Below are 26,167 nucleotides of genomic sequence, written 5' to 3'. Positions count from 1 at the left end.
GGCCCACCCCACTTGATCTGGCTGTGAGCTGCAGCTCAAAGCCACCTTAAGCTGCCTGGCCAGGGGCCAGAGGAGGGGGCCCTTTCAAGGCCCGTTCTTAGGAACGGGCTTTGAAGCTAGCATAAATATATTTACCTTGCAGAATAACCTGGCATTGTCTCAATGACAATGTTAACTGTTTTGATTTGCAAGTATCATTAAAGCAAAAAGATTGTTGACTTGGCTGGCAAATTGCTTGACTTCTGTGCCACAAGGTTAAATTGATCTCATTATCTGCATCCTGTAGCGATATTATTTCTACTAAAAGCCTCTAAGTTGGTGGTCAAATGTGATTGGCAAGAGAGGCAAATAGGGACAATATGATGAAAAATGGCCTTCTTGCACAGATGCAAAAGCTTAGAAGCAGGGAAGGCAGAGACACACAGTCTGCTCAATTATCTCACAGCACTGCCAATACTGTCATTAGGGGTCACACAGATTGCAATTCTGATTCAGGTGGATAGCCATACAGATTATAGTCCTGTCCAGCTTTTATGTTAAATCAAACATTTGTGTTTTCACCTTCCCTAAGCATTTTATATAACATACATTAACAAGATAAGAAAAATACTAGATTTTTTTTTTGCTGTCCAACTGTGCTGCAGAAAACATAACAGCAAATTGAAAAACTGTGTCTTGGAATTCCACAGCCCCACTCTCAGCCTTGGGCACATGTGTAACAGCAGTTTGATATTCTTCTTAGACCAGGAAATGCTGCTTCCTAGGAGGGCAGCCAATACCACACCAAAGAAGCACTTCCAGTATTTATGCGAAAGGAAGACATTTCGGAATGTAAGGTGACCGTCCCCCCAAAAGTTAAACACAGTAAACATTTCATTACTGAACTTGCTTTGCATATAAGGTAGGATGACCCCACCTTTTTCTCTTGACAGCACACCTACAAGGGAAAAACACACACAAACAGTCTTCCTTTTAAGTCAATAGAGTAACTCTTTGCCAGCCTGACATTTCTTTGGCTGAAGACATTTCTTCAGCCGTACTACACTGCCACAGGTCTTCAATTCATAACACCAGTTTTCTCTTCAAATATAATTACTTTCTGCAAATAAACTTTGAAAAGGGCAGGTTGCTTAAAAAGTGTGTAGCTGACAACACCTGACCTTTGGATATCAAACACTAAAAAAAAAAAAATTACACTGACGCCATACCAAAACTACCCATGTTAAAATGAGAAAATATGTCAATGGTGAATGACACTTTTGAATAGTTGAGTTACATGGCTACAAAGTGGCAAAACCTGCCTTGACATTCCCTTCCATGTATATTGCACACAAACCTGGTTATTTCAGTTCATGCCTTTTCAACATGAAAGTGTGTTTGTACTTGAGACACTTAAAATCGAAGTACTTTCCATATTTGGTTTAAAAATATAAAATATACCTTTGCTTTCGGTGTTAGGAAAAATTCAAATTGTAGTTGGGGGGTGATTCTGACTATGGTCAGATTGCAAGTTTCATGTACCACGATAGCTAGCATGTCAAGAGAAAGGGATCTAGCCTAGACATCTCGATGCAAGATCTTTTTTTTTTTTTAATGTGGGGCAGTACTGCAACATGTGATTCTCTCACTTCCTGTTTAAAGTGGTCCTCTCCAGAAAAGTTTTATGCCTGTTTGAGCTGGCTACTGAATTTATATATGGGCACTAACAACAAAAAATACACAAAAAATACACAATGTATTGCATTTTATTATAAGCTAAAATACAGTTGCAGGTGCCATAAGTTCACTACTTAGAATTCAAGACAGGACTTTATTGCTTGGCCCTGTGTTGGAGGGGAGAGGGGGCACTGTCATTAAATTTATCCATTTATCAAAACAAAAGCACAGTGGGGAAAAATATTTTAAAATACCTTTAAGTGCAGCCTAAAGAAAAGATAGATATCCTATGTTTCCGACAGTAATTAACTCCCTAAACGTTGAGGATTATAGACATATTTGGCAATCCTGAATACATACAGTTTTGCTATAATTCAGAGATCATGACAGCAATATTAGTGTTCCAGAGCTGCTCAGTATTCAGTTGAGTCCTTTAAAAATGAGTCATGATTGGAGAATTGTGTCTGTTTATGACCTTCTCTCCAACTGCACCTTAGTTTTAAAATGCAATACCCCTAAGCGGCACCAACCAGTCAAGAAGATACCATTAGGGTCAGATCACTATTGGAATTGTCCATAACCAGCGCTTCCCATTTCCTGTGGCACATTTTTATAACTGATTGAATCATGACTTACTCCTCTGCAGAATTACACACAACCAAAATGTCTTAGTTAAAAATAGGGGGGGAAATGCTACCAATTAAATTTAGGCTGCAACCCTGTGTGTTCTTCATTGCAAGTCCCATGGAATTAATTGGACCTCCTCCTTAGGAAACACGGACTGGGTGACTTATCACATTCAGGAAGTCTTAGTCATCTTCTGAGTCACTTTCTTCTCTCCTTGTTGGAACAGAGCATTTAATTGATGTCATCAGCTGGTCCTGGATCTGCTTCCTGGGGTTTTCCTCCAGGTCTGTCTTGATGGCACCTGACTCAGAAATCTTCCACTCCAATTCTAAATGCAAGAGAGAAGGAGTGATGTATTATGCGGTCTGGAGAAAGTGGGAAGCAGGGAAGTATCATGGCGTTCTTGCTCTTTTGGACATGCATGCATCCATCTGCTCTCTTCCATTCCACTTAGACTAAGTACCACACAAGCTTTTTTGAAAATGAAGATGTGCTAATTGCCTGAGCACTCTTCCAGCTGTTCAGAGTACTTTGAATGGACAGAAGCCAGCTTTATAGTTCTGCTGACAGGGGAGGCAGAAGAGTAGCTGTTTTTCCAGTCTATAAAAGACACATAAGGAAACATTTGGAACTGTACAGAAGCCTTAAAGACAAGTACGCCCCATTCCACATTGCTCCTTGCTTTTTTCTTCACTGTGCAAAACCAGGAACAATTCCCACCTAGCAGCAGGCTTTTATTACAAAGGCTCAAATTGGCTTCCCTCCCAGACACAGAAGAAAATCAATGCTGCACATTCATCAGATGTCTCACGGTTGGCACTGCGGGCAATCTAATCATCCAAGCACATTTATCTAAGCTCACAAGGAGAAAATTAACATGATTCTCACCTTCCTCTACCAAGTCTTAGGAAAGTGGCCTTATTCATAAAATAAAGCAATCCAGAGTGTGTGGCTTGTAGGGCTTGGTTATGTGTGTGTGTGGGAGGGGGACGGGGGACGGGAGACAGAAAAACCAAACCAAATGAGCAGTACTGGGCAATTCTATACATACACGCCACCATATATATTTATGGAGGTAAAGTTATCTGTACCACCACGCAGATGCTACTGCAATCCTCTGCAGACATTATGTTCATACAAACTCGGAGCCTTGCAGTCAAGTGTACATAATCATCTAAAGGATTCAAATTTTTTCCCATTTAAATCCAATTTGGGTTTTATACATTTTCTGTACAGAGATAGCCCTTGTGAAGGAAAATGTAAAAGCACCCGGGAATAGAATGGTGCAGTGTTTGCAGCAATTCTGGGCCTTTGGCAGGACCAAAAGAATAGTGTGTCGTAGTGGTTAAAGTTTTGGACTAATATCAGGAAATCCAGGTTCGAATCCGCACTCTGCCATGGAAGCTTGCTGGGTGACCTTGGGCCAGTCACACACCCTCAGCCCAACTTACCTCACAGGGTCGTTGTGAGGATAAAACGGAGAGAAGAATGATATAAGCTGCTTTGGGTCCCTGTTAGGGTGACAGGTGGGATATAAATAATGTGAATATATAATAAAACAAATAGCCATTTACCATCTCTGGTCAGGTTCATCCCTCCAAACACCAGAGGTCCAATAAACTGGGCCTTGATATCCCCTTCAAGGTAGACGAAGATTGTGGGGAGATTTCTGTCAGGGTAGTTGGGTATGCAAGTTGTAGAGATGGCTTTGACAAACTTGACCTCCGGGAACTTCCTTGCAAGTCCATTTAAATGTTGATTTATCAAGGCACAAAGAGGAATGCTTCATAAAGAAGAGAAAGATGTCACTACAAGAGCTACGCCTTCTATGAAGGAGTTTAGAAATGCTATTCTGCAAAAGGTAATATGTAAAATATTCCTGTAAAGACCATGAGGATACATCATGTCTATACTACCAGCCTCATAAATACATTAATGGAAATGTTGCATTGCTTGGTTGATTAATCTAACTGATCAAGATCCTTCTGATCAACTTAAAAGTTTGCACAAAGTAACTAGTTAACATGTTTAAAAAAATAAAAATTAGAGAATATAAAGCTATTAAAACACACAGAAGTGTCTTCTTATAGACACAAGGTGGAGACTGCTGTTAAATTATACAATCAAAACTAAAAGTAAATGATGGTTAAAAAATCATAATTATTGTGTTATTCATAGCTAAGTCACTTACTGGCTAAAGCAAATGTGATTAATAATCCAGGAGTTGCTTTAAAAAAACTTTATTTTCAGAAAAATTCAATGACTTATAATTTTACAGATTGAAGAGCTATAATAATTATTATATATTTATTTATATATATTGCCTTCTGGAGATTCAAGGCGAGAAATTACATATAAATAGTATAAAATCCAATATGAAACAATTAAACTATTACAGAAAATTGCTCTATTTTCACTATCTTATGAGAAGAGGCAAGGGGAACGTCATAAAACCCTTTGGCTGGAGTATATGTGGTGGATTTTCAGCAAAGAAGTCCACCAAATAAGACTGATTTGCTACAGGAAAAATGAATATACTACTTGAAATATCTTGGAATGCTTACTTACCCTTGCTTGTAAAGGTGCAATATCACCCATATATCCTTGCCAGCTTTAGTAATTTCTTGGACATAATCCTGTCCTGAGATCTCTAGAAATTCTCCAAATTTTTTATTTAATTGAGATGCTTTCCATTCAGCTATTCTTTGTTGCCTGAACCACAGGGAGGAGTAAGAAAATAAATCACATATATGCATGGATACAATATCAAATATGCAGTTTTAAACCAATGTCACGGCCATAAACAAACATTATGCATTTGAATATAGCTACATAATGGTACATTAAAATACCTGTTTGCAGTAGATAAAAAATGGAAAGAAAATTGCACTGATGGTGGTGATATACAAGGGTTTAACAGTCCAGTTAGGAGCGATATTAAAAGGCACAATACATAACATTATTAAATGATCACAAGTTAATGGCTCCCCTACCAGCTTCAATCTTTTGTGTGACTTTTAGGTTTGGCATCTTCTGGCAAAACCTAGGTAGCCTGATTTAAAACAAGTATGATTTTAAAATGATATAGTTATACTGGCCATTTCACACTTCAGGCTTTGTTTTTCAAAACTGGAAGATACTACTCAATTAGATTAGTAGCATCTAACTTCTTCAACACTGCTTCTCTATGAGGAAGGTATTTCTTCACAACAATGATCAGCAAACCTTTTAGCATTAAAGAATCTAACATCAGGGCAAGCGATCAACAAAGAACCAGTATAAATAACTTGCAATACAACTCTACATTGCTGATAACTGCAATGTTGATTAACAACATACAAGTTTCTGCAGCCCAAACTCTGATAGCTGGGAGCTTTTTATCACGCAAGATCTCACAAGAAGTAACAACTATACAGAGGGGCACCCTGCATAAATCTAAGAATGCTGCAGAAAAATGTTCCAAGGATTGAACTATTAGGGCTAAGTAAACGTTAAATTGTTATTATAGTCTACATTTTAAGAGCAACAGTGACTGACGTGTGTCTTACATGAAGTGTAGCCATTTTAATGTCAATTAGTACAGCTAATATTAGGTTTAAATCCTAATACTGGGGCATCCAACTATCCATAAAGTGTTTTGCAGAATGCTCTAACCTGTACATTTCGATAGCACGTTCATCTTCCTCACTGAACTCATCTTCATTTTCTTCTAGTTCCTCTAGGGTCATATCATCATAGGTTTTCACTGAAGTACAAGAAATAGATCATCAACATATGTTAGGAGAAAAATTCCAACTAGTTTGATAGGATTATTACGTACAAACAATCCTTTGCTTACCTAAATCTAAACAAGAAGTTGTGGCAATCAGTAAATGGTTAATGTTGTAATCTTGTTTGAGAACCTTGAGTGACAGGGGATTCTAATGGAATTCTTCAGCTGAGAGTGTCTGTCGACAACTGACTGGGAAGGAAGGCTCAGAATGTGAGAAGATCAAGAAGAATTCCCATTTAAATCTGAGGGAAATAGCTCCCAGAAAAGGTGGGTGAGCCCTATCCAGTCTGAAAGAGTTCAAGAAGGATCCTGAGTTAGGGAAGTAAGAAGGTTAACTCATCCCTAAAAGGTCTGAGGGAAATAGTGCCTAGAATAGGAGTGTGTGAGCCCTATCCATTCGTTAAGAAGTGAAACTGGAATTTGTTTAAATGTTCCTGACTTAACCAACTTGTGTGTCTCTGAGACAAAGAAGCTTATGTGTGTATATTTAAGCAGATAATGCCAAGAAATCTCAACTCCACAAGTTTTAAAGACCTGTCTGAATAATAGAAATAGTTACTCGTTTGCGACAAATTATCTGGTGATAATTTGTACACATAACTTCTTTCCTGTTTCTGTTCACCTCATAAGTCCCACACCAGATTCCAACCTGACCACTTTTCCTCAATGAGGAATCTCTTGATGGTGGGCAAACTGATCAATTATGGTATATCCAATCTACATTTAAAGAAGCAAGCCTTATGTACCCTGCTTTTTGCAGAGTTGTAATCTGTAGAGATACATCAGAGAACCTCAACTCTTGGTGGCTCTCAGGATGGAGTCTACTCTGCTCCATACTTTTAAGATGCTCACTGTTGCAAGTTCCAGGGTCTATGTAGCAAATATATTTGCTTCAGAAAAAGTATAAATTCATTTCAAGTTAAAGTCTAGTGTTCATGGCATTCAGAATTATTCACCACATCATTAAATCTGCTCCCACAGCTTACATCATAACAGCTTTTTTTGCGCAAAACTGTAGCTCCTACTCAGGTGATTCTTATTTTAGTCTGCAATCATCAGGTACTTTTCGAAATAATGTCAAATATGACAGGCAATGAGTGTACTCCAAGGGATATGCTCCTGCACAATTAAAAGATTTTTTAACAATCAGAACAGCATTCTGCAGGATCAAAGAAATATCTTCTGGAAATGGTCTTTTCTTTACGGGTACCTCAAGGCAGCATCAGTACTTCCCATAAGACCTGCAAGGTACCTCTGATAATACAAAGGGAGCACAAAGGGAGCACTCAGGTATAATACAGAGCCTAATTCAGAGAATACTCTTACAATTGGCATATTTTTTTCCTCATTAGGAAAATTCCCAGAAATTTTGTAAGGGGGGGATGGGGGAAAAAAATGTTTGTTTGTGGAACTGAAATTTTCAAAAATAATTGCAGCACCTAATCCCTTTCAAACCTACAATTTGACTGATTTAACATTATGAAAAGCATAATTCTAACTTAGCACATACAATGGTATTTGGCATATTTATAAAATTTAAAAAGTACAAATGTATTCATTTTCCATGAATGTGCTTCTGCTCTGTCCGATGTTGCACGAGGGAGGATTTCAGATTCTTTGGATTGGAAACTTTGAGACCCAGACTTGTTACGGGAATGGACTCACAAACCAATCTTCAACAAAGAGAAAGTTTTTTTTTTTTGTTTGGATTCTATAGCCCCCATTGGATTGAACATATTTATTTATTTTAGATTTTTATACCACCCTTCCCTGCATCAGCAGCAGGGGGGGTGGGGGCACGGGACCCCACTACACAATGGCAAGAGAGCAGCATGCTGCTATCTCACCACTGTGATATGGGGCAACGCCCCGTTTGGCTCCGTACTTCCCCAGAACTGACCAGGGCATTTGGTGTCCAGCAGGGACATCGTAGGTTAGGGGAGGAGTCAGACTGTGGTGAACTTCCATTATGCATGGGGCTGGCCCAGCCTAGCCTCCAATGGTGACCTTGGCATCACGGGGAATGCGGAAGAATCCATGTTCCCTTACCGCAAGCCATCCGAGGGTCTGAGTCTGGCCAGGGTTGGGAGGAGCCAGAATGGTGTCGGCATTGTGCACAATTGGGGATTTGACCATGCATAATAGGTCTTAGTGTCCCTGCCACTCAGGCATGATGTTCTCCAAGAATTACACTTGATGTTCTTCATGACTGAGAGCAAAAAAAGCCCACACATCAGTAAGCCAAATCCCTACATGTCATATTTACTCAAGTCCCACTGAGGAAAATGTATTTGCATAATTGAAACAGTACAACTTAACATTACAGATAACTGTCGTGTTAATTTATAATCCATAAAGTTTCTGTAGCCAAAATTCTTGTTAGAGTTCTTTTTAAGCAAAATGTCACACATGAGGTTTCCAACTAAGTATAATGAATATACACAGGAGCACACTGCACAATTGTTTTACTTCACTGGTATACATCCGTACATACTGTGCTCTTTAAATACCAACAGCTGTTCACTTTTTAGCACATCTCTTTCTGTAAAACATCTCTAAGAACCTCTGCAGTCCTATAAGTACCTTTGCCTCCACCCCCCTCTTGTTGTTGTTGTTAGGTGCGAAATCGTGTCTGACCCATCGCGACCCCATGGACAATGATCCTCCAGGCCTTCCTGTCCTCTACCATCCCCCTCACAGACAGGTTATTCCAGCATCTCACTTACTCCTCCAATATCCCATAACTTAGATTTCCATTTTTAAACAGTCATGTGTGGCCCTAGAGCTAAAGGCTGCAAACCACTGGATTACCGGGGGGGGGGCAGGATCTTGCTATTTAACTTACCTATTGACTGCTGCTGTAGGATCTGCTGCTCCCTTTCCTCTTCTGCCTTCCTCTGTTCTTCTAGCTTCTCTTTTGGAGGAAGAATACCCTTTTTACGCAGGATGTCATTCCATTCTGTGTCTGCATTAGGATCCTAGAAGAATCAAAATTATGAAAGATGAATGCTGTCAAACTCCACCCATACAGCCATAGTGCTACAATCACAAGACCAGTCTACTGTAATTTAAATTTGACACTGTCTCTACATATTTGAAAGTGAATTTGTCTATTCTAATCTACATAGGCCAAGCTAGCCCTGTCTCATTAGGTCTTGAGAGCTAAGCAGGGTCAGAGACCATCATGACATGAAGACAGTCAATGGTAAATCATTGGATTTACTTGGAAAGCCCCATAGGATCACCATAAGTCAGCTGTGACTTGACAGTACCACCACTAAACTCCACTGAATTTCATAACAATCTTCTCAGAGCACAGATCTTCGAAGAGCAACAACTCACTTTTGCTATCCACACACACAATCAATGTAAAAGCTGCTTCACAGGCCCTGAAGTCTCATAATAGGGCCACCTTTCAGATGCACTCTTAGACCTTTCTATTTAAGACAGTTTTGACATGAAGGTTAAGGCTGTGTGTGCGTATATACAGGCAAGTTTCACTATATATGTGAGTTTTAAAGAATTTTTAACGGGCTTCAGGTTTCTAGCTGAAGTGGCTGGAAATATAACATTAGCCTAATGTTTGACAGCTTGACACCTAGAATCTTCCACATTGCACAGTACAAAAGTGTCAGACAGAAGACAGGGCACAGATGGACCTACAGCTAGATTAATCTCAGCTGCAATATGAGCTACCTTTTGCATGCGGGATACTTTTTGTTTTCAAGATGCCTTTGCGACAACTTTGCATCATGTGAATCAGCAAAGTTCTATACATGTCTTACACCTGACTGAACAAGGAAGACTTCTACAAAAACCTCTTTCATTGGAGAAACCTAAAAGGCAGGGTTCTATGCTGGCCATTTTGCCAGTGTACCTATGACATCAGCAGAACTCCCCCAGTATATGGTCAGTATTGGATGAGTGAGAGTTAATCAGAATTCTACACTGTTTCACAGGTCGGTCCTATGAGTGGGTATAATGTAACAGCACATCAGAAATGTTACAAATTTAAAATACTCTCAATATAGTCAGCCAATAACTTCTTCTTCACCTCAGCTTCACAGTCACACTGAAAATATCAGCAATCATGGCACACCACCCATATCCAGCCAGGACTCATGCACCCAGAAAGTACAGCAGAGGTCTTGGCAAGGGGCTACATCAAGCTGCTCCCAAGTCTCTACAACATGAATCCTTTTTCTTTTCTTTTCTTCACCTCTCTCCCTATTGTTAGCTGCCCGAAGTCTGGATAGAGATATTTCTTTTCAGTATGGCTTACATGAACATCACTCTGCAATGTGCTCAACAGGTGGGTGGCGATGGATGCAGGGGCTCATCTGTCACTGTTGCTAAATTCTCTCTCATTTAATATCATTTTGCTGATTATTCACAGAGAACTGAATGGTGGCAGCGGCAGCAAACTGTCACACGGACATTTCAACAGCAGCTGCTAATATCTCAGGGCCATAAGATCACTCTGTCTAATGCATGGCCATAGTAGATACATGCTGGCACCTGAAATAACTGGGAGGGGGGCAACGGCTGTGGGGTTGGGGCAGAATTACGACGCCAATCTTGTTTTATCTTTTTAGCCCATGTTCTGTTGCTTGTTTATGGGATGAGGTTTTTGTGATGTTTTATGAGGTTTTGTATTTGTATATCGTAACCCACCATGAGTCTCCAGAGAGCGGCGGGCTAAAAATCTAAGAAATAAATTAAAATTATGCTAAGCAACTGATCTATCCTGATAGCTTCTGCAGCACAGGTGAGACTTTTAAGGGGGGGATCTGAATGATGTAGGGTTTCCTTTCTATACTTGTGTTTGGAAGATGCACTGTTGCATTTGTTTCTACTTTTTGCGTTGAAAAGGAGGGGTAGGAAGAGAAAACAGTCTTACTGCCCAATCACTGCAACGGTAACTGTTAGATCCCTGGTGAGTCTTGTGGGTCAGTGACTCACAGACACGGGAATCGTTGCAGGTGCCAGAACACCACACAGGTAGTGTCCAGACTGCACTGGGAAAACCCCAACATATGCACAGTTCACGAACAGTAGATCTCCCGGCCCCGCGCCCCATTGGCTAGATCGCTGCTGACTGCTGCAAACTGACTGGATCCCGCCGTGGGGATCCTGGCTGCGCATTAGTCAGTATCATGCTAGCTCAGGGTCGGTCCTCGGCCGCCAGGAGGCAGGCCCGGTCGGATCGCTTCCTGTTGTCTCCTGCAGAAATGCCGCCCCTCCCCCTCGGCACCCTCGTCAAGAAAGGGGGGGGCGCTCAGTGGAACTGCAGGCCAGCCCCCGGGAAGCAAGGCGCCGTGGCCGCGCTCCGGGCTGGGGCCGCAAAGGGCGGGGGGTCCCTCCGTAGCCCTGCGCTGAGCGGCCCAGCGGAAGTGCCGGCGCCGCCCTCCGGAGCAATGCGGGCTGGAGGCCCACCGCGGCCACAGGCCAGGCCGCTTCCCTCCCTCCCCCCCCCCCCCGGTCTTGTCTCCCGCGGCACAAGGCCCAGGCAGCCACCGCTTCGCTCACCTGCATGTCGGGGCGCAAATGGGGCCGGTGCTGCCGGGGCGGCCGAGAGAGGCGGAGGCTCCTGCCGGCGGCGCCACGAGGGAGGCGGGCCTCGGAGCCGAGAGGGACACGCCTAGCGCCTTCCCCAGCTGCAAGCCTTATTAGGCCTGATCCGGGCCCTCGCCTCGCCTCGCCTGGGCCGCGGGAGCCGCCGAAGCAGCGTGTGTTGCCCGTATTGGCCCTCACAGCCCTTTCCACGGCGAGTCCGCACGCGCGCGTCTCCGGCCTATGTCGAATCTAAAGGGAACGGGGTGGGGAGGGTTGCAAATGTCGCAGACACAGAGAGGTGCTCGGGGTGTTTTAGGGATCCAGAGCAGTTTAAAACGTTATTTTCCCCTCCTCTGTCATCATCACACCAACCCTGAGAGGTAGGGTAGGCTAAGAAAAGGACTGGCTCAAGTTTACCCGGGGAGCTTTATGGCAGGTTGGGGCTTGTCCAACATTTTAAATCCTAACACGGTAAATTGGCTTGTTAACAGCATGGGGGTTTGTTTTTTTAGCAATGCCTATAAACACGACTATTGTGGCCCCGACCATATGAAAGAGGCTGCCTGAGGAGTTCAGGAAGCTGCCTTCTCTCAGCAAACTACAATTTAATTGCTCAAGAGGGCTTTCCTATGCAGACAGTAGGGTGCAGTGTACTAAATGATTCACAAAACTACTTGAATAAAAGTATTAGGAACTGTAGTCTAAATACTATTGTGTTTAACTTGTTAAAGCTAGGATCCCATTTTGTAATTTTTGCATTTTGTTATGTGTCAGGTTTTGTTATTAGATTTCTGATTGGTCCTACAACCCCAGCCACATTATATTGTTTATTGAATGAATGTCCTATCCTGCTGATTGTATTAACTTCCTCTAGGGTTGCCAGCCTCCAGGTGGGACCTGGGGATCTTCTGGAATTACAGCTCATCTCCAGACTACACAGAGGTCATTTCCCCTGGAGAAGATGAGTCCTTTGCAGGGTGGACTCCATGGCTTTGTGCCCCACTGAGGCTCTCTCAAGGCTGCATACCCAAATCTTCAGGAATGTCTTAACCAAGATCTGGCAGTCCGACCCCCTCATCGCCTGTTGGTGGCCAGGGGGGACCTGTCAAGCCTAACTCTCTATGTATGATCTGCCTTGAGTTCAGGTGAGAAAGGGAGACTATAAATAGTGTAAATACATGAAAAATAAAATAGATTATTTAATCTCATGATGGTTTTGGGTGCATTTATTACCAAAGAGCTACAATTTATTTATTTATTTATTTAGATTTATATACCGCCCCCCCCGAAGGCTCAGGGCGGTTTACATTGAACTAATCAACAATACAATGTAAATTCATTCAAGCATTTACTGCCTAGACCGGCTTTTTCTCAACATTTTTACCATTGAGAAACCCCTGAAACACTCTTCAGCCTTCAAGGAACCCCAGAAGTGGTAAGATCATGCAGAATATGGTTGGACAGCATAGCTGTGTACCAGCCCACCTGGGGCCTCCTTCCCACTCCTTCCTGGCCAATCATTGGCGATTGGGGGGGGGGGTAGGTTGACATGATCATATACGGTCATATCATCCAAAAAATGTTAACATGTAATGTTGAATATATAAAAAAATAACTCCCACACATTCAATAAACCCTTCCAGGACTGTCAAGAAACCCCAGAATTCCATTTAAGTCTCATTGAGAAAGTCTGGTTTAGACAAAGCACCTGGGTCCCCACCCCCATTCATAAATTTAGGACAAATAGCATTCACCCAATATCTTGTTTTAGCTTTGCTGCTGCCTGCCTGCCTGCTCAAGGTAATTTCATGTGCTTTGTTAGCACTGCAGGTATCCATAGTTCTTAGGAAGTTTCACTAACAGCACATGTACTGCTGCGCAGCCAGCAGTACAGGCTAAATGAGATGGGGGATGAATGTGCAAAGTCACACAGCCATGTTCTTTTGTCTTGGTGTCATGCCAGGCTTCTGTTAACAGGACTTTAATTATTAATACAATCTGAATTCAAAATGTGGAAACTGAATCATCAAGAATTCCAGGGATGTACACTTACCATTTTTAGATATATCCCAGAATCTTCCACAAAGGCGAGGCAGAGCCTCCCTATTTCCCAGGGACAGTTGCCAGAAAACTTTCATTTTCTTTGACTACGTTATAACTTAAGGTGACTAGATTGTCCCACTTTTGGAGGGACCTTTGGGGGTACCTGGCAAATTGTACTTACGTTGAAATTAAAATATATATATTACAATATTATTTTTGCATTCTATGCGTTCTATGAAACTTGTTGCTCCATATAGACCAAATTTTTAATCAAGAACCCCCCCCCCCCCGGTCAATGGTGTCCCGCTTTACCAGTGTTAAAATCTGGTCACCTTATTATAACTGGGTTTTTTAAAGAAATGTTCTACTAAATCTGCAGATGAAATTTTGTATCACATCTCTCCCTCCTCAACTATTTTTAGAGGGAGGGGGGACATGCCCTTAGCCTGGAAAGATCAAACACCGAGTATCTTATTGACCATCTTACCAGTCCACAACATTCAATAGATGTAGCACTTCCTGTCTTTCTAGGGAAAGCTGTACCTGTTGGATGCATGCCTTCAGTATCATTACTTACACCACCAGAATTCTGCCAGGTTTTAAAATATTATAAAGATGATTTGAATTTTTAATATAAGAAGGCATTGCTTGAAATAATGAAATGTGGAAGAACTGTACTCTTGAGTAAAAAAAATAATGTAACACACGAAACTGCCTTCTAGAGCAGGGGTAGTCACAACCCGTGGTCCTCCAAATGTTGATGGACTACAATTCCCATGAGCCCCTGCCAGCGTTTAGCCAAGATGGGGAAATATAGGTAAGGAGCTACAGTGTGCATGTCTGATAGCCACAGTCAAATGTGGTATGTCTAACTGCATATGTTTGTTGCAGACTCTGGGGCTACCCTATGGCCAAGTAGCATGATTGGAATTCAAATTATAGAACTCCAATACTTCATATACTTAGTTTGGATACTGGTAATTCATAGACATTTATACAAGAGTAGGGCTGGCAGATAAATATAAATCTCACCCCCACCTGCTAGACTCTGTTTCTTCCTTCTTTGTTCTGTTTCCCTCTACCTTTACTCCTAACGGTCTGTTTCTCTCTTCCTCCCCCTGCCAATTTGTTCCTCTTCCATTTTTCAATCAGTTCATTTCTCCCTATCCCTTGGTCAATCTTTTTCCTTTGGGCTTTTTTGGAAACAGCTGCATACAGATCCTAGCTACTATTAGTAGGGTGTTATCCTCCCTCTCCTGACACTTTATATTTTTGTGTAAATCCTAGGTTTTGCAGAATATATACCCTAGCCCCAAGCAACCTTCCCCCTGGAACATTTTTTCCTCTATATATGAAATCTCACTGTGGTATGTATGATCATCAAATCTCAATTCTACTAAGAAAGAAAGAAATAGCCTCTCTGTATATCCAGCAATGCAGAAGACTTGCCTTATCAATTCATGTTTCCTTGTGTGTTTTTTTCACTTGGAAACAAGTGGCGAGTCTAACAGGCCTTCCTAGCATTCATGCTCACAATCAAGGTTGCAGACACCTGACGCTTGGCACGGAGGTTCAGGGATGGAGTTATGATTGAGTTGGTCCATCAGCAGAAGGTGCTGGCAGTCAGTCACAGATTTTAGCCTTGTTTTCCTCTGCCATCATCTCCTGACTCAGCCTCTCAAATCAGGGAGGGGATGCCTTGAGGAGAAGAAAGGGAATAAATTTGTCTTTGCTCCCCTTGCATCAGTTACACTTCTAGAACAAAAAGGAGGGAGCAGTTTTGATCTGCCCACCTACTTAGAACCAAGCTAGATGTGATAAGAGTCCTAAAGCCTCTGCTGTGAACACTACAATGATTTTTAAAAATTAAAAATGCAGTGAGGACCCAATCTTGCTTGTGGAGGGGCACTCTTGTTCTCCCTTCTTGCCACAGCCTGCCATGTGGCAAGCCCAATTAAGTCCAGTTCTATCATTTTTTAGATCAGATCTTTCCTCATTTTCAATCTCTTTAAAATAGTGGTGTTGTCCATGGGTCAGACTCATGGATGTTGTCCCATCTAGTTTGGCCCTCAGTGCCTTCCCTGGCTTGTGTGGGTCCATGGAGACTCCTGTGATCCCAGGAATAATTTTTACAGAGTCAAAAGAGACTCGTCTACCTTGTCATTCACCAAATGAACTTCGGCCAGATATTCTCAATCAAACATGCCTCACAATACTGTAGGGAGGATAAAACAGGGCAAAGAGGCTATGTGGGCTACTGAGAGTTCCTTGAGAAGCACATCGTTCAGCCCTTCCTCAGAGTCTGCAGGAGGGAAGGGGTTACCACCATGCGACTCTGGGCCTCAGAGGCATTTCAAAAACAGTAAGACATCTTGTCAAATTTGCATTTGCATTTGCAAAGCTACTTCAGCAGGAATGAGCCCCACAGACAGATCAACCATACAATCACAAAGTTGGCAACAGACATGGACAAAAATGTCCTGCCCCTTTAATAAAGGGTTAATACGATGCTATTTACCAGGTGATGCCATTTACCTTTTACCTTCAGGCCATGAAAAACCTCATTGTCAAACATCAAACCTCTCTTAAAGGGAACAGGGCATTGTTCTTCAGGTCCAGTGGCAACTTGACTCATGCATCACAGGATCCAACCCTCTTCATACACATTTTTTATGTTAGTACACATATATAAAGCCTCCAGATCCATGATAAAACACATTTTTAAAAATGAACAAATAACAAATTGATCCCCAAAGCTCCGTTTTCAGTTTGTTTCATCCAAAGCAATTATTCTACTCTCAGGGCAAATGTATTTTAAACTTTATTCAACCACAGACCTAGTGGTTTGAAGCTAGGTGTTCAGTTGGAGTGTTATTGCTCAAAGGTCCTGATCTTTGAAATCTCAACAGAAGAGAGCGGAAGTCTTTAAACTGTATCAATGTATGTGGTCTTTGGGATAGATACAAAGAATAGGGCCAGCATCTGGTCACTTCCATTTTCCTACTATTTATAGATGAGATATTCATTCTTATCTGAGGGACTACCTCTTGTTCCTGGGCATCTTGGTTCAGAAGTCAGTGAAGAGTAGGGCTTTTGTTTTGGACCTCAAACAGCAGCCTGCCCCAAGGAAGTGAAACAGCTGAAGCTTTCTGACACCTTAATTTCTGTGCATCACAGTCTTGTTAAAGGCACTAGAAGGGGACAGTAAAAATCAGCAGGAATCCTGAGAATGCTTAAGATGGGCGATGTATTTGAAACTGCAGTCCCCTGAAATACACAAAGGTGTGACAAAACCAGACTTGATTCCATAGCCACCGCCAATACTGAGGACTATCTTCGAGTGGAGGCAGCTTCCATGTGGGGAAATGATGGAGCCACCATCTATCACTGAATCATCCCTAAGCTTTCACAGGCTGCCTTTTCAGGGGGAGTTTCTTTGAGCGGAGCGATACTACTAGGGACTGATATCTGTTTTGTATGCTAGTACACAAGTGGAGCATGGGGAGACAGGAAATACCCAGAAAGTGCTAGTCCTGAAAGTGGCTCTTGTTCCTTCCAAATAAAACAGTATGCCCTTGAAGTGCTACTGGCTCAGTTTGGCCATCCTGTGAAAACCAGACATCAGTGTCTTTCACTGGCTACATTCCAACACATTTTCCTACCTACTCAAGTAGGTGAGGGGTCTTCAGCAGCCCCCCCAGTCATCAATGCTAATTTAGGCAAGCATGTTCTAATCACTAATCTCCATAAAAGGAAGGTTTGTATTAATTTATTAATATATATTTATCCTCCGCTTTTCTTTCCAAAACGGCTTGCAACACTGACCTCACATCCTCTGTTTCCTTCCCCCCCCCCAAACACCTCTGTGCAGTAGACCAGCCCAAAGTAAGTGACAGGTGCAAGGTTATGTTTGACAGAATAATTCACACTTGGATCCCCTAAATCCTAGCTTGTTTCCCTACCAGCCTTTCTCATCTTTTTTACTGTTGAGAAACCCCTGAAACATTCTTCAGGCCTCAGAAACCCCAGAAGTGGTGCAATCATGCAGAATATGGTTGGGAAGCAGAGCTGTGTACATGCCCACCTGGGACCAATAAATGTTTAACAAATTCAAAACATATATAAAAATTAACTCTCACCCATTTGAGAAACCCTTCCAAGGCTGTCAAGAAACCCCAATATTTCATGAAACTCTGGTTGAGAAAACCTGCTCTGACCACTACACGATGCGGCCTCAAAAAAGCATCAAGTAAAGGCTGTCTTTTTGGCAAAGCAATGTATTTACTGCAGGATATAAGTGTGCTCTGGATCAGGGTGCTATTAAAGCTTTCCTTTCCATTCTGCTTTGGCAACATCTTACCTTCTTGCTATTTATATTCGATTTAGTATAGCGACATAAAGGTAAATTGAATAGGATTATGTATGTGGAATGTATTTTCTTTTAAACATGTGAGATTTAGCAAACAGTAGGCAGCTACCTTGTTAAAGCAGTCAGTCTCCACAATTTTTACACAGAGAAAGTGATTGTGAGGAAGCTTCCCAGCTGATTTCAGGTGAAAGGAAAGCTCCTAACGAGCTTGCTGCAATTGAGAAGTTTAAAATAAAAGGTTGTTCCAAAGTTCTTGAAGGTGAGGCTGCTCTAGTTGATGCTTTGTTTCAACACAATAGTTTTATTTCCCCATAGAAAGCAAATCCTCTGCTGTTGAGACAGCAAGGTGCAGAAAGGAGGAATAAAAAGACTGAGAGCGGTAAAGAAACATAGAGTAACCTTTAAGATACAGAAACTAAAGACTTTTCTAGATGTAGTCTAGTTAACAAAAAGCTGTAGCAAAGTTACTTGCATTTTTTTTCTTTGCTTTGTTCTAATGGTGATGTGGGAGTTACAACAATTAACTCAAACCATGCTAATTCCCTGCATATTTTGAATTGTATTTTCTCATGTATGTTTCTTCTTTTCAAAAGGTAAACCTAGCTAGGTTTGTGTTAACTTGTTATGTGCTATTTCATCCAGTAAGATGCTAAGTCTTTTAAAAGGCTGCTGACAGTGTTTGTGTATGCTGAAAATGACCTTGGTGTTGGACCTACAGTTGGGGAACCAAACCTGCATGTTCTTTGGAAAAAGAATTTTATGATCTTTGGCTTGGTTTTTAGGGGCAAATTGAGTAAGTGTAGTATTTTAGAGTAGCGTTTTTAATGTGCAAAGGTTAACTCTGTTTAGCTTACTTGAAAATTCCAAAACAATAGTCCAAACAATTCCAAAACAAGAGTTAAGTTCTACCAAAATGAAACAAATCAGAAAGTAGGCTTTTGCATTCCCCGGAACATTTCGTTAAGCTGCACAGTCACTAGAAAAACAAAAGGGGGGTGGGGAAGAAGAACAAACATTTCTACTTTTAGGTAAAGGTAAAGGTTATCCCCTGTACAAGCACCGAGTCATATCTGACCCTTGGGGTGTCGCCCTCTAGCATTTCTACTTTTAGTGTGTCATAATAATAGTATGTCCATAGCACTGACTGGACTAGGTAATATTTAAATAGATTTCAGTATTTCTTTAGCATCAAATGGAACGAGCTGGTTCCATGTAAAGCAGAAGAAATGTAGTAACTCTCACATCAACAAAGCTGAAGATTAATTTTAAGAAATATACTAGGTAAAGTGTCAATAGAACCCATAGGAATTTTCAGGTGAAAGGAAAGCTCCTAACGGGCTTGCTGCATTACCCATTTTCCAGATGCAAAGTCCCATTGCATGCTTATTTGAAAGGAACAGGGTTATAATGGAAGACATCCGCCTTCTGAAAAGCCTATGACTTAGACCCTATTGTTGAACTGAAATGTAACAATTCACTTTTTCTGTCCTTTGCAGGAACTGGAATGTCTGGGCATGGAAAGAAGACAGCAAAGTCAACAATTGCAGGAAAGCCTGACGTTCCTAAGCAGAAAACCAAGTCAAACAGAGCCGGTCTCCAGTTCCCAGTAGGCCGTATTCATCGGTTCCTGAGGCGTGGTCAGTATGCTCAACGAATAGGCGTGGGGGCTGCAGTCTACTTGTCAGCTGTGTTGGAATATCTGATTGCTGAGATATTGGAGCTTGCAGGAAATGCAGCTTCTGAAAATAAGAAGCAGCGAATTGGGCCCCGACACCTCCAGCTGGCTGTGAGGACAGATGATGAACTCAGCCAATTGTTTGTAGGTGTGACCATTGCTGAGGGAGGTGTTCTTCCTAATATACTTCCACAGTTGCTTCACAGGAAGACTGAATTGCCTAAAGAAGGAGTAGGAGATGTTGGGTCACAGGAATTCTGAAGCCCATGGTCTGTTGTTGTTCTCTTACGCAAATAGACTTTGCTGAAACAAATAACAATTGTAAACATTCTGATTTTCAATGATGCCTACTCCACCAATTTATCTGTACATTGTCTAATCTTTAACTCCAATATGATTTTTTAAAGATGAAATAAAATTCAATGCTGCAACACAGTGAGGTGGATTCATATTTTATCTAATAAATTTGTCATTAGGGTTGCCAGCTCAGGGTTGGTGGAGATTCTGAGTGTAAAGTGGGGGGGGGGGACATTACTTAAGTGGAGTATATTTTCTCCAGGTGAACTGATCTCTGTCACCTGGAGATCAATTGTAATCCTAGGAGATCTCCAACTGTTAGCGGTCAGACTGCTCCTCACTTTGAGGGAAAATTTTCCCAGAAATATGATAACTCAGCCGGTATTGCTGGGCAAAGTTAGGTTTTCGTACACTGGAAATTAAGAGCAAACTTTTTCACCATAAAAAGAGTAAACCTGAAAGGGGTGCGTGTCTTACCAACTCTATCTTCCTCTTCTGAGCTTAATTACTCTGAATCTGGAGCAGTGTTCATCTAATGAATTATAGACTTCTTTATATGGTTTTGATGCTTTACAGTTGGAGCTGGTGGTGGCCAAGAAGGAAAAAGATTTTGGTTGCAGTAGATAATATTATTAAAATGTTGACTTGGTGTGTGGCACTGGTGAAAAGACAAGTCTATGCTGGAGATTATTAGAAAAGGGATTGTCAGTAAAACAGCTAGTATTGTATAGACTGGTGGTGCAATTGCACTTGAAGTCTTGGCTGCCATTTTGGTTGCTGTGTTTCAAAAAGGACATGGAAGACCTGGAGAAAGTGCTGAGAAAGGCAGCTAAGGTGATGAAGGAGTTGGAACATCTTTCCCACAAGGAAAGGCTAAAGAGCATGGGAATTTTCAGATTAGATAAAAAAGAAGACTGGAAGGCCATGAAATAAATCTATAATGTTTATCATCAGGTAGGAAAAGTGGACAGAGATAACTTTATTAGGGGCATCAGAAGAAGCTGACATGCAATAGAATCATAATGGAAAAAAGGAAATAGTTATTCACTTAACAGGTCATCCAATTGTAGAATTCACAGCCAGTGGGTGTAGTAAAGCACAGATGGCTTTAGAGGGGGATTAATCTCATATTAGATCTATTAGCCAGCAACCCTAAGCAGATCTACTCAGAATCCTACTTGGGTCTATTGAATCGGGTTGGTTTTTTCTTAGGAAAGTGTTTTTAGGATTATACTCTTAATAGTTACTATCATTAAAAGGCAATAAACATCAGAATACCAGTGCGGGGGGGGGGGGGGAGTGACAGAGGAAGTCGTTTTGTGCTGGCCTTTCAGGGTAATATGTTGGCCACTGTGTGGAAGATGGTGGTGCGCTAGATGACCAACTGATCTGACTCAACAGGAGTACCTCTTAGAAGAAGAGTTAGTTCTTATATGCCGCTTTTCTCTACCTGAAGGAATCTCAAAGTGGCTTACATTCACCTTCCCTTCCCTCTCTGCACAACAGATATCCTGTGAGGTGGGTGAGGCTGAGGGAGCCCTGATATTACTGCTCGGTCAGAACAGCTTTATCAGTGCTCTGGTGAGCCCAAGGTCACCCAGCTGTTGCTTGTGGGGGAGCGTGGAATCAAACCCGGCTCACCAGATTAGAAGTCTGCACTCCTAACCACTACACCAAGCTGTCCAGAACTGAAGAATTGTCCAACTTCTATTTTATTTCTTCTGTAAACTAGGTGTACCTTTTTCACAAATTTATTATATACAAGTTTGAGACTTAAAAAAAAAAGCTTCCAGATGTGTGAGAGAGAGAAAACTGAGACAGGTTTTGAAACCCCTGTTGGGTTTTAATGGACTTGATTGCCTGTCTATACTTCATGTGGAGGGGTAAGTAGGTAGGTAGTAAAACACTGTAGAAGATGTAAATGATTAGTACAGGCAGTCTCATTCCTACCATTTGGGGACTGCTTCACAAGCCTCATTTTTATGCATGTATATATAAAAATGTGATGCATACATTCTACGTTTACCACTGAGTTGAAATTGGCTGCAGTTTTTGCTCTGTAAGTATTATATATTTGCAGCTGCAATCAAAAGGTGACATTTCCCTTGGTGCTGGAGATGGATAGCAAACTTGTACAAAGACTACTGCCACGGTAATCATCCTGGGGAGGGATTAATCTTCTTGTGAACTCAAGTTACCACCTCAAGTGTTCCAAAATGAAGAAACTCAGTGTGAAAGTGTCTGAAAACAATGCATGGTTTGTTTCAGAACTTGATTAGGACTTAAGTTAGAGGTATATATATTCATGTGTTTTTTAAAGTAATCTCTGTTCTCTTTGACTGCATAGTTCTGAAACATGGAACAGTTCATTGAACTAATGCTCAGGTAAATTCCAAGCCTAATGTGATTAGATCTGGGAAGATACAGATATTGCCTTTGGAGATCAGTTATCATCCATGTGTGATTGTCCTGTAGGGTTCTTATTCCTCATTGTACTCAATATCAACATAAAATGAAGAAGTGGTTCATAGTTTTGGAATCGGATGTCATCAGTATGCTGATAACACTCAGCTCTGTATCTTCCAAATCTCCTGAGGCTGTAGTAGAGGTCTTGAGCCAAGGACTTACTGCTGTGGTTAAATGGCTGAGAGTGAACAGACTGACACTGAGCCCTGACATGATGGAAGTAATGCTGGTTGGGAAGACTGAGGTGAAAGCCATCCCACTTCTGATGAGGTTCAGCTGATCCTTTCTGTCTTGGTTGTACCGGAGAAGCAAATTAATGCAGCCACACACATTTTAAAATGTTTCCTTCCAATTTAGCTTGGAAGATGACCCCCTACCTTGACTCCTGGATCCACACGTATCATTAAGAGCAGACTACTAAAATATAGTGTCTACAGGTCTCCCCTCAAAATCAGCTTAGAAACTAATTACTGCAGAATGCTGTCACTTTTCTATTATCAAGAACTAGGTGGGACACCCACTTTGCAGACACTCCATAAGTGGTCCATTAGTTACCGGGTTAATTTCAAGGTACTGATGCAAAACCCTTAATGACCTTGGGCGTTTGTATCTGCAAGACTGCCTCTCCTCCTATGCCCTGCTATGACAGCTTCATTCATCTGAGTAGGGCCGTCAGCAAATGAACAAGATCAACAACTGCTGGTACGACATGTATTCTCTGCTGTGACCCCCATCCCACGGAATGGCCTGCCTGAGGTCAGGAAGGCCCCCACACTTATGACGTTCTACAGGCTATATAAAACAGAATTGTTCAGGAGGGTGTTTTATTGCAGGATGATCCAGGAAGACATTTCAGTAAGGAGAATGGGACTGTAGACTATTCTACTAATACGTACTATATGCTATTGTATGTCTTTGTCTTGCTCTCACTGCATTATGTTTCTGCTTACGGAATGCCATTTCTTTTGTCTAATATGTCATGTGTATTATTTATGCCTAATTTCTAATTTTTGCAATCCACTTACTTTGTCTATTAGATCAGTGGTCCCCAACCCCCGGTCCGGGAACTGGTACTGGGCCGCAGCTCCTCCTCGTCAGCTGCCTCAAGGGTTGCCCTGCCACTCTGCCGCCGGCTCACCTTTGGTGCTCTCCAGTGGCCGCCATGGCTGGGGCTCCCCCTTGGCATGGCACTGCGCAGCTGCTGCTGGCAGTGCCCCCCAGCGGGTCGCGGGAAGTCAGGGGCGCCGGCGGGAAAGCAAGTGGAGCAGGGGCTCAGGCAGCAGTGATGTCCCTCAGTAAAAGACTACCCCCCCCCGGGCCTCAGTAAAATTGTCAAGCGTTAACCAGTCCCCGGTGATAAAAAGGTTGGGGACCACTGTGTAAGATGTCTTGTCATAATATTGGTTGGACTGGTTATGTAATCTACCTTGAATCTCATGAGAAAGGAAGACTTCCAATAACAAAGAAAATTATTGTGCTCTAGATCTAGCAGGCACCCAGTCTACCTTGGTAATGATGGAATCATATAATATGAAATGGACTGTGTGAACCTCCTTCTTGCACAGTATCATCTTGACACATTTGCTTGGAAGCCAGTCTCATCAACGTCAACTGGATTTTTTTTTAAGTGACTTTAGGAACGTCATTCTATGCTTTATTGTAATGAGCGATGCTAATACAGGTGATGGGGTTCAACTTGCACCTCTACTTCATTTCCCTCATTTCTTTAAAGCATACACTTCTTTGTATGGGGGCTTTCTTGGAAGTGGTATGATTTAGGCTGGAATAACATGGCTGCTTACACAGCCTGAAAACTTTGCTCTTATTTGAGCTTAAACAGCTTGAACTTCACGGTGGGTTCTTATGTATTTTACTGAGTGATTTCAGCTTCACGTGGTTTTCTGATGAGGCTGAAATGATCCTTTGCTAGCCAAGTTCATGGAGAGACTGGAAGCTGACTTCCATGGGTACTTTAAAATTTATGGAATTGTATAACATCCAACAAGGAAGCATTAAACATCTGATATTTATAGTTTCCTTCTTGACAGTATTCTAACAGCATAGGTATGGGTTTGATAACATCTCACTCAGAAGTTATATTCTTATTGGTTACTGTATTTGCTTATTTAGATATTTATATCCAGCTCTGGGCACTTGAACCAGTTTATAGGATTATTCTCTTTGTTTTATTCTCACAACAACAATTGACAAAGTGACTGGTCCAAGAGTACCTAGCCATCTGTGTGACTGAGTGGGTGTTGAAACCAGGGATCCCCAAATCTCAGCTAAACATTCTAGCCACTGGGCCACTATCATTATACTTAGCATGAGCCGATTCTGGTGCTGGAATCTCCCACTGGAATCCATTTAAATATGTAACTGTGTACGACCTCATTACTAGAATATCTTATGATAAAGACATAAATATATTGGAGATACTTGAGGATGATTTTTCAGTAAGCCAACATCTTGTTTCATTTTGGCAAATGTATTCTTATTTCAAGGTACTGAATCAAGAACCTGAAATATCCACTAGCAAAAATTACATTGCTGTAATGTTTTATTATGAGAGTAGAGCTATCAAGTGTTCTACACAATGAATAATCCTCAAATAATCCAGCCAGGATAATTTGCTGCAGTTTTACTTGTTCATGTTTAATATTGATTCTAAGATTTTGTTGTTCAAAATATTCTAAGCATTAAAACTTGTCTATTTTTTCAAAAGCTTCCTTATATAAGTTTAAAGACCCTGAGACAATAATAGGAAGTAGGGTTGTATCTACGGATTCCTCCTTCCTACTGCAGTCCTCAATGATCCCCTTTTCCCTAGGAACGCTATTTCATGGACCTAAGTGGGCAGTAGTGGGAGGAGTGTGGCAGGAGAGTTTCATTCTGACACTGGATCTAACCCATTGTTTTCCATGGCTGAGTCCATACATTGTCAGATATTGCACTTTAGCAATCATTTGCAATTGGGGTTTATCCATTCAGGAAGATCCAGTTGCAAAGTAACAATGCAATAGCAGCCAATGTGTGGATGCAGCCCATATTTCAATGTACCTAAATGTTGTCTAGTCACAACTGATTTATGGCAACCCCAGCAAGGAGCTTTCAAAGCAAGTGAGAAGCAGAGACAGTTTGCTGCAGCCTTCCTCTTTAGCATCTTCCTGGATCTCCCATCCAAGTACAGACCCTGCTTGGCTTCAGCCATCTGATGATACCAGACTACACCTTGCCACCATATTTAAAAGGCCATCCCAAAGATAATTTCAGAGTATAACAAAACCGCAGCTGTCACGCATTTGTTTTGAAAGATACAGAAGTACTGTTGTGGCAGTGTTTCATTGTTCCAGGCTAACACATTGCAGCTTTAGTGGGAACATGTAATTCTTCTCCCCATATTGGATATATCTGTTACATAGAATATGGCTGGGTGATGGTCCCAATGGCATGGATTGGAAAGTAGCTAGGATATCACAGGGCAAGTAGCACAACCCACATCTGTGGGACGGTGTGAGTTGCAAATCTCAAGTTTTATTTTATATTCTTTTTATCTTTAGAAAGTGAGCACTCTACATTACCCCCTTAAAAAACAGAGCACTAGCATGAGCAAGGGTTGTAGACTTGCCAGTTGCTGTATACTTTTACCAATTTAAAGATGGATTAGATTGCATTGGATTGATGTGACTTTATATGACCTCATTAC

At 41.6% G+C, this 26,167-nt stretch overlaps 2 protein-coding genes across 2 annotated transcripts; one reads left to right on the top strand and one right to left on the bottom strand.

Moving 5' to 3' along the window:
- Positions 1-1,727: 1,727 nt before the first annotated feature.
- On the bottom strand, positions 1,728-11,856 carry PDCL3 (phosducin like 3). Its single transcript, XM_077343525.1, has 6 exons — positions 11,585-11,856; positions 8,901-9,033; positions 5,938-6,028; positions 4,852-4,995; positions 3,858-4,066; positions 1,728-2,611 (listed from the first exon to the last, which is right to left on the bottom strand). The coding sequence occupies exons 1-6, from the start codon at positions 11,588-11,590 to the stop codon at positions 2,466-2,468; spliced, it is 729 nt and encodes a 242-aa protein (XP_077199640.1). The 5' UTR covers positions 11,591-11,856; the 3' UTR covers positions 1,728-2,465.
- A 5,043-nt stretch (positions 11,857-16,899) lies between these two features.
- On the top strand, positions 16,900-19,959 carry LOC143840830 (histone H2A-like). The gene is made up of 2 exons (XM_077344301.1): positions 16,900-16,936; positions 19,520-19,959. Exons 1-2 carry the CDS (start codon positions 16,900-16,902, stop codon positions 19,957-19,959), a joined length of 477 nt encoding a protein of 158 aa, XP_077200416.1.
- Positions 19,960-26,167: the final 6,208 nt, after the last annotated feature.

Source organism: Paroedura picta, chromosome 6 (assembly GCF_049243985.1).
Source record: "Paroedura picta isolate Pp20150507F chromosome 6, Ppicta_v3.0, whole genome shotgun sequence".
Taxonomy (NCBI): Eukaryota; Metazoa; Chordata; class Lepidosauria; order Squamata; family Gekkonidae; genus Paroedura; species Paroedura picta.
The sequence above is the reverse complement of the archived record's forward strand: the minus strand, read 5'-3'. Positions and strand labels throughout refer to the sequence as shown.

Bases quoted from the DNA above. Each gene is read 5' to 3' on its own strand.
- PDCL3 (XM_077343525.1), bottom strand. The intron at 6,029-8,900 runs GTAAGTTAAATA...CTTGTACTTCAG, and splicing joins CCTACAGCAGCAGTCAATAG to TGAAAACCTATGATGATATG. The intron at 4,996-5,937 runs GTTAGAGCATTC...CCTGTGGTTCAG, and splicing joins CGTGCTATCGAAATGTACAG to GCAACAAAGAATAGCTGAAT.
- LOC143840830 (XM_077344301.1), top strand. From the start codon at position 16,900: ATGTATTTGAAACTGCAGTCCCCTGAAATACACAAAG. The intron at 16,937-19,519 runs GTGTGACAAAAC...TGTCCTTTGCAG, and splicing joins GTCCCCTGAAATACACAAAG to GAACTGGAATGTCTGGGCAT.